The sequence below is a fragment of the Colius striatus genome, chromosome 1 (assembly GCF_028858725.1).
Source record: "Colius striatus isolate bColStr4 chromosome 1, bColStr4.1.hap1, whole genome shotgun sequence".
NCBI classification, from domain to species: domain Eukaryota; kingdom Metazoa; phylum Chordata; class Aves; order Coliiformes; family Coliidae; genus Colius; species Colius striatus.
In genome coordinates, this window is record NC_084759.1 from 202880889 (window position 1) to 202896254 (window position 15366).

General features: G+C 43.9%; 1 protein-coding gene across 1 annotated transcript in view; it reads left to right on the forward strand.

The window, feature by feature from the left end:
• The window catches only part of ITIH5 (inter-alpha-trypsin inhibitor heavy chain 5), a 51715-nt gene continuing 36349 nt past the window's right edge, over positions 1-15366 (forward strand). Inside the window, exons 1-5 of the mRNA XM_062020318.1 lie at positions 1-372; positions 4232-4276; positions 9430-9593; positions 10791-10898; positions 12717-12967. Of these exons, the coding sequence (XP_061876302.1) occupies positions 1-372; positions 4232-4276; positions 9430-9593; positions 10791-10898; positions 12717-12967 (940 nt within the window). The remainder of the gene's footprint in view (positions 373-4231; positions 4277-9429; positions 9594-10790; positions 10899-12716; positions 12968-15366) is intronic.

A 15366-nucleotide genomic window follows, 5' to 3' on the forward strand; every position in this document is an offset into this window, starting at 1 on the left:
ATGGGGCTGAGGCTGTGGGGCATCAAAGGGGCACGGCAGTGGCCACAGCCCACAGAACCCCTGGCTGAGAGGAGTAGCTGTGAGGTGGAAACCCTGCAAGGATCTCCTGGAAGCAGCCCTGAGTGGAAAAGGGGCCGGTCCGGAGCCGAGAAGGAGGAGAAGAGGGTGGGTCGTTCTGTCTCCTGTCAGCCTCCTCTCAGCCTGCCTGGCAGCGCAGGCAGCAGCTGCAGGCAGCAGGGCTTTCCTCTCACCATGATCTTTTGGCTGTGGCTCTGCTGGGGTTTCTCCACCTCAGCAGGGCAGCCTGACTCGGAGCTGATGGCAAGGTACTTGGAGGAGAAGCTGATGGCAGACTACAGCATCATGGAACAAGTAGGTTTTTAAGGTGGTTGTTGTGTGGGAGAATCTGGTGGCTGGGGCCGGCTTGTCCCCTTTTAACTGTCAGTGACTAAACACAGGGCTGTATGCTAAAACTGCATTTATTGTCCTCATCCCTTCAGCATGCCCACAGCTGTGCCTCAGCTCTATGGGAGGCTGTTACTACACCAACAAGGCAGTTAAGAGGTGCTAAGCCAGGAGAGCCCCGGCAGCTTCTCATGATAGGTGATCCCCACTGCCAGGGGATGGATTCAAAGCTGACGTCCCTATAGCAGTGCTAACAAGGAGCTTCCCAGAGACAAGGGAGTTAACTCAGTGTCCTGGCCATGTGCCAGTCTGAGTAATTCAGAGTATTTCAGGCTCGGAGGAAAGTTTTTCTGCCTATGGTGTCAGTCTTACTGTACTTGGTTTTAACCAATGCTGGACAAAATGAACCACATGAGTTTCAGCTTGTAAAAAGCTTCTTGACCAGGAAAGAAAAAAAAAGTACATTCTACAGTTGAAGGCTGTTATGTTGTGTCATTGTGTGGCTTAGATTTTCTGGGGAAATAGGGTTGAAAGGGTAATAAACTTTTTGCAGGTGAGGAAGAGAGTTTGGGTGGTGGTTTTAGAGTCTGTGATTCAAATGGCTGTGCTAAAATCCTTCAGGTCTGTAACAGCTATCATGTGGCTTTGAATCACTTAGGGCATCAATCTGTTATCTAAACTTGGTCAGATCTGAAAGACTCTGTAGTATCTGATCTCTCAAAGTCCTTTCCAGCCCTTGAGATTCTGTGATTCTGTGATCTGAAACTCATGTGGGGCTGGCAGATACAAAGCAGGACCTACGAATGACCTGTGTCTTGCTGGAGGACTGGTGAGATATCCCAGCATGTTTAAAATGTCAACAAATGCCCGTATTTGACATCTTCTGCCATACAGTGAGCAGGAAGAGTGAGACTTTTTATAAGTATCAGTACCTGCTACAGAGCTGGTCATTCTCTTTCATCTCACCCATGCTAGAATAGGAAGAATTTCTCCCCAGAAGTGCCCATCTCTCTGCTACGAGGATCTCAGCAACTTCCTTGTTGATTCTGTTTACTGTGAACACTTATTCCTTGTTGGAGAATTCAGCCACAAACCAACGTTGTCTTACAAACTCACTTGTTCAAGTGAGAGAAAATATCTTCACTACTGTCCTGTCAATGGAGTGGTATCTGGGAACGCTCACTTAGCTGCTTTAGGGGGAAAACTGGTTGTGAAGCTCAAGCAAATAGCTCATAGTGTTGAAATAACCTGGCTGATCTTGCTTGAGGCAGATGAGAGAGTTTTCACAGGAGCTATGTTGCTTGCAGATCAGTGGCAGCATCTGGTTACTGACAGCAGTAACTTCCAACAGAAAAGCAGTCATGTCTAAATAGAGGTGGTGATCCAGTCCCCTGGACAGCCAGTCCTAGAAGCAGACATCTATCTGTCCTCACTGAATATGAGCCAGGTTAAGAACAAGCAGGTGCATCCCTAGATCTGCACTATAAACAAATCTCTAGCAGATTTGGAAGAGTACATAAAGATGCATTTAACTATAGCATTCTGTAAGGCTCTTCCTACACCAAAGCAAGTACAGACACAGGTCTTTACAGGATCGTGGCATTTGCAATGAGTGTGGGTTACTTGTTGACTTATCCAATGATTGACCACTCTGCTAAGGTAGTTGACAAGGTTGCTAGTTATTACTGTTGCTGTAGAGGTAGTTATTCTGGACAGCTCTTCACAGGCAGTTGGGTTGGTACTCTCCAGTTTATTCTCTGTGTACCATGTTAAGATTTGCAGATGGTAACAGGTATGGGGTCATTACTGGTAGCTATTGGAAATTATTTCTTTAGATGATGCTAGTGAAGCTGACTGATCCAAAACAGTTTGATGGACTGATCATGGTCATAAACTCTGTGGCAGTGCTTTGGCAGAAGACCTAGCAAACAGAATACTGATACCTGGTGAATCTTAGCTACTCACTGACGTCCACTGGTTATCCTCAAGACTTTAGAAGGTAGATTTTGAAGGAGCCAAGTCATATAAAGCCTTTTTATGCAAATAAGCAAGCAAACAAACTTGGTGTGTGATGGCAAAAGATAAAACCAATAACTAAATTTCCAGTTCTACCAAGTAGTCAATAAAAACTATTGTGACCATTCCACACAGAATAACAGATTAATTTGTTCTAAAAGCTAATCCTTTAGTAAAAAAGGTACTGAGGAACACTGATCTCTCATCCCTGCCTCTGCTCCAAGCAGGAATATCTGCACAGACATTTGCCTGGCTTCTTCTGAAGAACCTACAGTGATGGAGACTGCAGCCTCTCATAGCAGGCTCCTTGAGGTGCTTTACTTGCCTGAGATAACAGATCCAGACAGAAAGTTTCTTCCAAAATTTAAACTGCAGACAATTCCTCTGCCTCGCCTCTCCTCTGCCTCGCCTCTCCTCTGCCTCTCCTCTGCCTCTCCTCTGCCTCTCCTCTCCTCTCCTCTCCACTGAGAATTTCCTGAGGGAGCTGTTTTCCCTTGGTTCTAATTTCACAAGCTGTTGCCTAAAATAATGGAGAGGGAAAGAATAAAGATTCTAGCAAAGGATACTTTAATTTCTCCATTGGACTTTTTCTGAGCTTTATAATGCATGATATAAACACACATAAAATCATCTTTTTGGCAAGGACTGCTATTATTTCAGTGTGAATCAACAGAAAGGGCACATCAGGTAGAAAGAATCATTGCATTCCTCTGCTCTCTGGAGTTTTACTGAGATTTTAAGAAGTCACTTGGCTTCTCTCATTGACAAGAGGCTTGCAATCTCTGTTTTGGGGAGAGATTTGATTTGGACATGTTGCTAAGTTGAGGCTTAAGCCACGTGCAGGGAAGACGTCAGAGGAGTTGTTGTGAAGGGTGACTCAGTGAGTCTGGTTGAATTGCTACAGGTGAAGCACTTTTTTCATAACAAAACCTGTGGCTGAGTTTAAATATCTTTATCCCCTTTTTGCACATAACTAGTGTGTTTATGTCCCTGCAAAATAAATACACAGTACCTGTGGAGAGTTTTTAGGTAACAGATCAGCTGTTGAGGTGATATCTGTAAAGATGATGCCATACCATTAATTTACACAAGTCCTCTCTTGGAGCAGGTCCACATGAGCAGCAAAATGGGGTGATGCTTGCTAAGCTCCACCACATGAGTGCTGGCTGTTAACCTGCTGCTCATGTTTGATGCAGCCTCACTGTGTTTAGCTGAGGACAGCCTCAGGCGACTGCACTTGTCGTGCCTTCAGCCCTCTCCTGCCCAGTGTCTGTAACCCAAGGTGAGTGCTGAGCACTCCTGCATGGGTAAAGGTCACATCTGGATGGGAGAGGCTTTGGATTTTACTTACCTTGGGATATAAATGGGAGTTGCAAGGCATGTGATGAGCATTGAGGACCATTTAGCAGCCCTTCTCATGATATGCCATATGCTATGCAATGGGGGCAGAGAGTGAAACAGAGCCTTTATGTGACCCCATAGGAAGCTATAAGGGAATCCTTCCAGGGCTAAGACATAGGGTCCAGAGCTAGGACTAAAGACTGAGGTCTTTGTCCTTATACAGTAGATCTCTTGACAAGTAGCATTTGCAAAACAAGCAGCACCTCCTCACCTGCAAGAGCAGCATTCCACTGGTGGGCTTTGATCAATGGCTCAGTTAATATAGAAGAGATTTTGGTTTTAATTTTAACCAGAGGAACACTTGAACCTGGCCATGGATGATTGGTCACACAAACCCATGTCTGGATTGAAACAAGTGATGTCTTCAGTGAGTTAACTAGGCTTCATTAACTTCCTTAACTCTTTGCAGGTCATACGCCGTGTTCCAAGACAGGCCAAATTTTTGCAGAGGCTGGTATGTATCACACTTTCTTTTACCTCATGGGAATTGTACTTGCTCTATGTATATATGTATGTGCATCCCTGTGCCCAGGAATGAACTATGACAGTGGTCGATGGTATAATGAGATTCTAGGTAAAAAAACAACAGCTTAATTTTGACCAATGCAACGGGCAAAAGTTCTTCTAATAATTCCCAACCCATCTTTTCAACTCCAGATTTGGGGAGAGAACATCCAGTGTTACAAACCTTAACCATACAGTGAGCACAAGCCTGATTGAATTTGAAGAAAAACGGGGAGTTTGCTTTGAAATTTGAGGATCTCTGTTCTCTGTCTGAAATTTCTTGAAGAAAGGAAGAAAGGAAGGAAGCCAGGCTGTTCTCAATGATGCCCAATGATAGGACAAGGGGCAATGGGTACAAGCTGGAACAGAAGAGGTTCCAAAGAAATATAAGGAAGAATTTCACCCTTTTGAGGTGAGGGAGCACTGGAAGGGGCTGCCCAGATGGGTTGTGGAGTCTCCTTCTCTGGAGACATTCCAACCCAGCTGAACGAGTTCCTGTGTGACCTACTCTAGGTGGTGCTGCTCTGGCAGGAGGGTTGGACTGGATGAGCTTTCGAGGTCCCTTCTAGCCCCTGAGATTCTGTGAAGCCAATATTCTTCTTTGAGCATAGGAATTTAAACAAGATTTACAGCAAACCTGTGAGATGTGGCTATATTGCTGAACTCACAATTGCACGGTTTAGGTTGAAACTTTGGCTACAGAGGCAGCCAGTGAAATTACTGTCCAAGGACAGTTATTTTTCTGGCTTTGTCTGAAGGATGGGGGCTTTCCAGTTGAGAACTGGAGCATGTAATTTCACACACTGAGCAGCCATCACCTGTAATAGCTTCTGGTCCCTTTGATCTTTGACAGATTTGAATCAGCAGCCTAGAGGAGAGCAACTCTCAGTCTTATTACCAGTTTATTACTTCTAATCTGTCTTGATGAAAGCAACTGATAAGGGTAAAATCATGGAGCGTGTTTCATTTATCTTCAGGTCTCTTCTGTCTTTCCAAATGTTAGATGTAAACAAGAGAAAAATCTTTTGTTTGGCAAGAAAATTTCAGCTCCCAGTTCATCATCATAACGAGGACATCAGCTAACCTGCTTCATAGCTGTGTGTTAATCTGCAGCCTTGGCATTCCTCAGCTTTATTTTTAATAGGGATAATAAATCACAGTAATAACAACGTTAAACAAATGGCTTGTTTTGTTTGGTGGGTTTCTTTCTTTCGTTCCTGCTGCCTCTCATCTTCTGAAGGGTTTAATAAAAAGTGGAGAAAACAAACAGGCGTTTGTGCAGCTGTAAGTCAGAGCATCAGGCACTGATGGATTGTGTAAGAGCTCCAGGGAACGGACAAGAAACGCAGAGTGGAACTTGGGCTGCCTGCCAAGCCTGACCTAGCAACCTGTGTGGAAACTGCCTCTGCCCCCACCATTTATATTTTCTATATACAAGGAATGGCAGATCCCTTCCAGGGATGGGAAGATGAATCAGTTTTTTCATCCTCAGTTGTATGTGATGTTCTTATTCAGTGTTTGCTTTCTCCAACAGCAACTCCTAACCACCAGGAAGAGGGAGAGATGTTGAATGCCTTTGTTTCCTTTGTTTTTGCTGTTCCTCAGTCTATGAGGATATCAGAGATGAAGGTTGTTCAGTGAGGGAAAGAAATATGACAGATCAGTTGAAGCCAGCAAATAATATATACAGTAAAGATCCTCAAGTTGTGTGGTTATACATATAAAATATCATTAAGCTGTGGAACTCCTTCCTACAAGATGCTGCCAGTTCTAGGAGTTTACATGGATTCAAAAAGCATCTGTGTAAGGCCATAGAAGTGTCAAGTCCACAGAGGTTTTCTAAGCACAAAAATAACACCCTTGGTTCAGGAGTTCCTTCTTCCACAAGTTATTGAAAACTGAAGGAATATTTCTGGGTAGTGTCTGTGCAGGCTGGACCGATTTTACACTCTCCTCTAAGCACAAAACTATTGATCTCTGCCAGTGATAGGCTACAGGGTTAGAACTGCTTTTATTCTCACCCAATACAACCATTCTTATGTTCTTGTCATAACAAGGGCTAGTCCATGTCCTCTGTCATAGCCTAAAGACTTTCTGACTTCAGATGGATCCGTAACTGCATTCACCGTGTTAGACTCAGTGCCTGATCTGTCACTTCAGAGCCACTTCTATCTCAAGTAAAAGGCAAAGGGCTTGATCCTCTTTTGCTGTTGAGCTGTCAAGTATATTTAAACCCACAGCTTATGATGAAATGCAGAACACAGGAGTGGATGCACAAGATCTGGAACCAAAGAATTTGCAGTAGGTTTAAATTCATTCTTTTACTTCTGCTATTGAAGTCTCCTACTACGCCTCAGGCAATTAGTGGTGTGGAAGCCTGTGTGAAACATCAGCTCATGTCTGGAAATGTTCTTACAACACTACTTCTGATCAAAACTCCCCATCCTCTCCACCTTCAGGATAATGAGACTGTAAAGCCATGCCTGTGGATCTGGGAAAGTCCTAAGAACAGCAAGGCCTACTTCTAATGAACAGCAACTGAATAAAAGCCACGAGAGGCCTAAGGGGGATTCATGAGATCTGAGCAGGTGTGTTCTAATCTAGATCCAGCACATTGAGCTATCTGAAATCATGAGTCAGACCCTAGAAGTGCTAATTTCTTGCCATTCTGCTCTGTGTGAGCTGAGCCTGTGCTAAGCTGGATATTCATGGATGCAGAGCACATCACACATTCTCCAGCTGTTAAAGATACCTATCATGATGAGGTTCATTTGTGACACATTTATCAGTGTCTTTCCAAGCCTCGAAAATGTAGGCAGGTGGGACTTTCTTCCAAGCCTATTGACAGTTTTGTGTTTGTTTCCAGTGGATCTGTGTTCTTCCATTCGCCTCGAAATCACTCACCTAGCAACGTGGTTAGTTGGATGCTCACATATTACTGCTTCTGATGCCATCAGCTACTGCAGAAATGTTCCTGCTTCATCCTTGCTCATTCAAACACTTGTTCCCTTTGTTAAGCAATTTGTCAAAATTAGTTTTGTTCAGCAAAACAAAATCCTGGAAGAGCAGCTGAAGAGCATGGTCTTGTCTTCAAAGGAAATCCTGGAAGTGCAGTTCTTGCTTTCACAAGTCTTATGGGACAGACTTTTTGTCAAACTCAATAGGAGGACTCTCAGTATATTTGGCTTAGTGAAGTTGCTCTGTTTTTGCAATGTAGTTTACTCTTTGGCTTCCTTCTGCATTTGAGGGTTTGGTCTTTGACTGTTTAAAGCAACGTACAGATTTTTATTTACATGGACTGCTTATAATTAAATAAACTGAAGTCTTCCAGGAAGAAAACTGTTGAGCTCCATGGAGACATTGCTTTGAAAAAACATTAGACTGGAGAAATGCACTAACCCAAGACTTGTACACAGAAACACATTCCCAAGAAACAGAAATTGGCTTTCAGTTTCCATTGCTAGATCATGTGTCATTCATTGCAGTCTCTGCTGCTTCTCTGCTGGAAAGAATCCGGTGTGGGCCCAAAGGCTTAAAATATTTTACTTGAGACATCATGGTGTCAGTGTTTGTTATTAAATGTCTTCCTTCCATTGCCTCAGACCTCCAGGATGGACTCTCAGCAGAGGAGGACTCGGTTGACTCCACTGATGGCATTTTTTCTGTTTACCTAACTTATTAATCTGATTGTATGAACTTGAAGATACTTCTTGATACAGTGATCACAGTCTTTCAAGAGGCCTTACACCTGCTCTGGTGCACAGTCCATAGGGCAGCTCCTCTGACATCAGTTCTGAACCCTTTGAGGACATATTTTGGGTTTCTCTTCCAAGGCCATAAGGGACTAAATACTGATCCTCTCAAATGGTTAAAGGGTACAATTTAGGCTACAGGTGGATTTTGTCAGTGTGTTTCACACCATAAAGGCTGGCATAATCATAGACTCACAGAATGGTTTGGGTTGGAAGGGACCTTAGAGGTCACCTTGTTCCAATCTCCCTGCCATGACACCTTGCACTAGACCAGGTTGCTGCAAGCCCCATCCAACCTGCCCTTGAACATCTCCACGGATATGTCAGCCACAAGCTTTCTGGGCAACCTGTCCCAGTACCTCACCACCCTCACAGGGAAGAACTTTCTCCTAATATCTCATCTAAATCTCCCCTCTTTCAGTTTGACATTAATCCTTGTGCTGCCACTACAGGCCCTTCTAAAACATCTTTCTCTGGCTTTCTTGTGAGCCTCTTAAGTTCTAGAGGTTGCTTTAAGGTCTTACTGGAGCTTTCTCTTCTCCAATCTGAACAACCCCAACTCTCTCAGCCTGTCTCCATAGGAGAGGTGCTCCAGTACCATGATCATTTTTGTGGCCTCCTCTAGATTTACTTCAACAGGTCCAAGCCAAGCCCTTCTTATGTTGGTGGGCGCAGAGCTGGACACAGTGCTGCAGGTGGGGTCTCACCAGAGTAGCACAGAGGAGGAGAGTCACTTCTGACAACCTGCTCGACAGGCTTGTTTTGATGCAGCCTGGGATATGAATGTCTTTCTGGACTGCAAACATCTATTGCTGGGTCACGTTGAGCTTGCCATCAACCAACACCTCTAAGTCCTTCTCGTCAGTGCTGTGCTCGACACATCCTCCACCTGGACTGCATTTGTGCTTGGGATTGCCCCAATCCACATGCAGGCCCTTGCATGGATCCACCTCCTAAGCCTGTCAGGGTCCCTCTGGATGGCATCCCTTCCCTCCAGCGCATCACACACCTTAGTGTTGTTGGTAAATTTGATGAGAGTGTTCTCAATCCCACTGCTCACGTTACTGACAAAGATGTGAATAATTATCTCTCATCCTTCCTGGACCTTTCCCAAGCATCAGAAAATGACTGTCTCCTTTGCTGTTGTGTGTGTAAAACAAAGGCAGTGCCATATCTCTGGTTTACCCCTTGCAGCTCGCCTGAGGTTTTGAAGGCAAGCCCACCTTGCCTGCCATTGCCTGTTTCTCATAGGGGAGTCTAATATTCTTAGGATGGTGATTTGCTTGAGCACATCAAGTATTAAAGCCACTGAAGGTGTCAGTGTTAAGAGATAACCTTTTGATACCTCCAGGAAACCAGACCTCGGATGTCGGAGTTCGCGGTGAGATCCACCATCATCTCTCGCTACGCCTTCACCACCGTGTCCTGCACCATGGTCAACAGCGGGTCTGAGGCACGTGAGGCTGTGTTTGAGATGCAGATCCCAGCTGCAGCCTTCATCTCCAACTTTACCATGTAAGTAAGTCGGTAATGCTGACAGCTGAGTGGGCAATGGTTCGGCCATCCAGTGAAATCTCTGAGGTTTCAAAAACCAGCTAGTCTGCAGTAGGGCTGTATCAAAGCCCTTTTTGCATTTCTTTGGGAAAGATAAAAGCACACACATGCTATATATCTGAGACTGGTCATGGCCCAGAAGCACAGAGCAACTCCTTGGATGAGAAGATGCTGAGATTCAAACCCTCAATGTATATGAGCATGAAAACGATTCATTTCCCATCTGAGTGCCTTTTAACAATGCCCTTCTCCTCCTCTCTCTTTCATTTGGGCAAAAAAGCCTCTCCTGGCCCTCAGAAGCCTTTCCAACTAAAGTTTCAGTAACACTAGCACATGATAGTTACCTCACCTAACTGACTGTGGTGCCTAAGAAGCTCTGTGTTGTTGCAAGTTCTCCATACTGTCAATAAAGGAGGAGAGGGAACTCCAACTAGCAGATAGACTGACTTGCTGTTGGAGGTGACGGTCATTCTCTGTGTATGATAGAGCAGGCTGAGGGCAACTAAGCTCATATTAAAATTACTAAGGAAGAAATTAAGCTCTTGGTTTCAAAAACCTGTTTGGTTTGGTCATGCTCAGATCCCCTCTAGGGGTAGATATTGAGGCACAAGTTAAGACCTGACCATAACAGATAGGGAATCAACTGGTTTAGAATCACTTCTATATGGGCTGAATAGGAGGAACAATAGCCTTTTGCCATTTGCCAGTCAAACTGTGTGTTAAGAGCTGTTCCTGATGCAATCCACGGCCCTGTAACTCATCCCCAGGGAGAAGCATTTCAGTTTGAGAGGCAGCTAATTGAGAGCAGCCATCCTGAATATTGGCATGTGTATTGACACAGGTTGTGGATCTGAGACCAAACAACAGAAAAAGTCCTCTTTGGGATTCTTGGCAATTGCTTGGCTTCCTTATGCTTTGGAGATTACCTACTGAACTGGCATTTTAGAGAAGTAAACTGGACTAAAACTGTACTCTGTTGGTTTAACCAGCCCTGGAACTTCTAAGTCAGTTTCTGTCTCAGTGACTTGAGTGGTCTCTGGGAGAGTTACACCAGCAGCACACTTGCCCTCTCCCCATGTGCATAGTCTGTGTAAGCTACAAAAGCTGTCACTACCTGTGGGTGCAGAACAGTCATGCTGACATCTCTGGTCTCCCCAGGAGCATTGGCAACAAGACTTACTATGGAGAGGTCACAGGGAAAGAAAAGAAACATAGCAGCGATGACAGAGAGAAGCCCAAGAAACCTCCAAGCCCCACAGATGGAAGGTAAGTGTTGTGCATTTTACTTTGTTCTTTGAAGTGACGTACTCTCCCTATTTTGGTTGCTTTTGCATACCTACCCATGGATTTATATGAAGCTAGACAGAACATTATCTGCACTGCCTGGTGTCATTCAAGTACTCCAAGTCATGTAAAATTGTGTGTGGCCTTTTCTAGCCCTGTTACACAACATTTTAACTTCCAAGATACCCTAAGACAGGTTTGAGAGAGACAAAAAAATCTTAGTATTTTCTGCATATCAGGCAGGAAAATTAAGGCACACAGTAATCCAATGAGTTACAACTTCAAGACTGCAAAGTTAGTCAGTGATAGAGCCACAAGCAGCCTTTTGCAGTCATGTTTATTTGTCCTGTTCTCAGTGTTTCACTTGGCCAAGCAGTGGTAGATGGGAAATTGTGCATGCTAAACTTGATGTGAGTTCAACAACTGACTAGATGGATTCATTGTAGGAAAAATCCATCAGGTACTTTTAGGAAGGAATTCTGTCTCAGGATTCAGACACAGAAGTGGAAAGAGTCCTAGATACCTCTTGAAGCACTATATTCTCTGTTGCTCTGTTGCATCCTCTTCTGTAGATGACCACTACCTGTTATTGTTAAATCACTAGTGTGACCCAGAGATGTCTTTCCATCTGTCCTAAAGACTAATATATACACAAATAGAATAAATCTATATGTATTAGAAAAATCAAAGTCTCAAATTCTTTTCAGTACTCACTGAATTGTAAGCATCCTCAAAATCTCCAATCAGTGAGTTCTCAAGTTATCCTTACATGATATTAAAAGTTTGCATTCTTCTTGTGTGGCTTTTTTATTTTCCATTCACAAACAGTAGTGCCTGGCATCATGTCAGTGGTTGGTAGCTGGACAGTACTGTGCCCTGTGTGAGTGGTAGAGCATATCAAGTTATTTCTGTTTAACAGAAGGGTAGCCAAAGCCAATAAAAGCTAAAGGTGGGAATTCATCTCACTTCAAATGAGCAAACAGAAAGCTGTCTGCCAGTTGTATGCTGGGTGACCGATAGCACACTGTGGCCAATCAAAAGAGAAAAGTCCTCTCAGAGAAGTGTCCAGTGGTAGAATTGTCTTAGGGGTCTTATTTCTCCCCATTGAGTATGTAGCTATACATAGCTAATATTAGGGAAGATTAATCTATTTGTACTTTGCTTAAGATATTGCAATGAGTCACAGAATCTAAAGGGCTGGAAGAGACCTTGAAAGCTCATCCAGTCCAACCACCCTGCCACAGCAGGACCACCTAGAGTAGGTCACACAGGAACTTGTCCAGCTGGGTTTGGGATGTCTCCAGAGAAGGAGACTCCACAGCCCATCTGGGCAGTGCCTTCCAGTGCTCCCTCACCTCAACAGAGAAGAAATTCTTCCTTGTATTTCTTTGGAACCTGTTAAGTTCCAGCTTGTACCCATTGCCCCTTATCCTATCACTGGACACCATTGAGAAAGAGTCAGCAGTGTAAAAGTCAATACATAAATATGGGTCTTGAAAATCCTCTGTGTAAGAAACCAAGAGAAAGCCTTTCCTCTGGCCTTGCTCCATATTATACAAATCTGACATGTTCCTCTCTGTAAGAAATCATCTTGCCATTTAAGACCTTTTGCCCAGTGGAAACTTCCTATATGCCCAATGTTTTGTGAAGCATTGCAGTGTTTTCTTTCTTGCTGGTTTCACATACTCGGTGATAGGAAATACTTTCATTGGATCAACAAAATCCAGATTCATCATTCACTGGAGGAGATGGTGTGTGATGTGTATAGGTTGTCAAGGTATCTTTGAATTTTCCTTCCAGGGAGAATGGCTATGAGACATTCAAAGCTTCTGTCTTCATTCCTCGCAAGATGCAGGCCAGATTCCTGCTGCATTATGAAGAGCTTTTGCAAAGGCGACTGGGGAAATACGAGTATACAGTCAGTATCCGGCCCCAGCAGCTGGTGGGGAGGTTACGAGTGGAGGTGAACATCCTGGAGAACTCAGGCATAGTGTCACTGGAAGTGCCTCCTCTCCGAAACAGCAAGCATAAAGGCAATGGGAGAGTTGAAGGTAAGGACCGATTTTATGACCCATGGTTCTGTTACTTGCAAGATCTTAATCACTTCTCAAGAACTGGAGTGGCAGTGTTGGGAGCTCCCCAAGGCAGTCTTGGATAATTGGGTAGACTGATATTCATTTGCTTTCCCTCTGCTCCAAATCATAGAATCACAGAATGGTAGGGGTTGGAAGGGACCTTTAGAGATCATTCAGTCCAACTCCCCTGCAGAAGCAGCTCCACCTAGATCAGGTCACACAGGAACATGTCCAGGCAGGTCTTGAAGACCTCCAAGGAAGGAGCCTCCACACCCTCCCTGGGCAGCCTGTGCCAGGGCTCCCTCACCTCACAGTGAAATAGTTTTTTCTTATGTTTAAGTGGAACTTTTTGTGTTCCAGCTTCATCCCGTTACCCCTTGTCCTGTTGCTAGATACAACAGAAGAAAGGGATGCCATTAAACAAAACCCAACATTGTATTAAAGTAGAATTGTCTAGGATCAAGGCTATATTAGAAATAAGAGGACACATGTCATGAAGAAAACAACTAAAAAAGATAAATATTTTCAGTTTCTCTTCTTAACACTTGTTGCACTCACTGTATGACATGCATGTTCCACCCCAGAGGTGGCTGCATTTGAGGGACAAGCGTGTCTCTAAGCATTGCAGCCCACCAGCAATTCCTATTTAGAGATCTCCAGGTTCATGAAAGCTGGTATAATGGCTTCAACCTGAAAGGGGTTTCAGGATTATGAACTCTCTGAGGTTCAGTGGTGGGAATTCAGTATTGTCAGAAAGGCTGATGAGTTTTGTTCAGTTTCTCTAGGTCACTGTATCTATGTAGTATCTGTGCATAAGCATGTGAGAAATTTCCAGTGTGACTTGATCGAGGTGGACCTACTTCTGCAATGGGGTTGGACTAGATGATCTCTAAAGGTTCCTTCCAACCCTTACCATTCTGTGCTCTATGATTCTAATGAATATAGTGCTGATCCTATTCAACTCGAGGGGATTTTTTTCTCTATTGCCTTTATGAGGTTTGAACTGGGCCTTCAGACCTTCTGCTCTGAATTTGAATAGGCTCTTCCCTAGCTCCAGGTCTCCTGGGAACTGTTTAAGTGAATTGTTTTTTCCATCCATCCATGCCAGGGGAGATAGGAAATCCTGCATTTTAGAACATGGGAAATTCCAAGAGGAAGAGCCATGTTTTGCAAAAGCACTAATTGAGGTCCAGGGGATCTACTCTTACCCTCAACCCTCCCCTTGATCTTCAGACCATGTAAAACTAATTTTTCTAGTGTAAACTAACAGTGAGGAGCACAGAACACTGTGAATGCTACATGTTGACAAAAAATCCTCACCAAAAACAAGAGGGTGAGTTGGAGCTGGAAGCAGGATGTGAAGTCCTATGGGACTCGATCCTTCGTTATTCTAAGTGACATAATGCCAGCAAAATCAGTGGAGCTGCTCATGTCTGCCAGGGAAAGATCCTAAAGCATGTGAACTGGAATTAAACTGATTGTTCTGTGTAAGCCTACTGATTTCATCCAAAGCAAAGTGAAACGAAGGCTCCTAGTGACTTTGACTAGCTTCACATCAAGCCTCATGCAGCTAATTAGTCTCTTTGCCATACATCCATGCACTGTATGATAAAAGCACTCTGCTCTTCATCAGGAGAGACAGGAACCCTTTTTCACCTATCAGGGAGTATCATAGTACATTATGGCATATGGTTTCCTGCAAAACATCTGGCATTGATCAAGGTTAGAGACAGACTAAGCAGAGCAGACACACACACATCGGTTTAGTACACTATGGAAATTCCTATATGTAAGTGACATACAAGGAAAACTCATAACTTGCTGTCCAAATGGCAGTCTGTGAGCATTGATCATTCTTGGCATCATGCTTCAGATTTCAAACAGCTCATATGAAAATGAGCCCAAGTTCTAGGGTTCCATAATCCTCCCTAGCCAGAAAAATGTATTTAAAAGAGATGTCCCATTGCAGGATGGGTAATGCAACTGAAGCTCAGATTCTCTGTGTTTTACCCTTGCTCAGAATTCAGTTACAGACCCTTTCTACCTGGAATTGTCCTATGCAGTTGGTGAAGTCTGTTTGCTATCTCTGCTATGGAAATAATCAAAATGCCAGACATACTTTAGGGGTCCATCATGAGCAGTCAGAAGTGGGTTGTGTCTCTGCCAGATCAAGTCTTCATTGGTATTCAGGGGTGTGCCACTCAGATGGGGGTATAATGTCACTGAATTCAGTAGGTTTGCTGAGCTTCTTCCTGATCTAAAGGAAGATGAGAAGGTTAGGACATTACCTGCATCCAGATAAAAAAAAAAAAAACAAACCAGAAAAGAATTGGCAGAGAGTCCAGAAGGGTCTAATATAGGTCACAGACTACAGC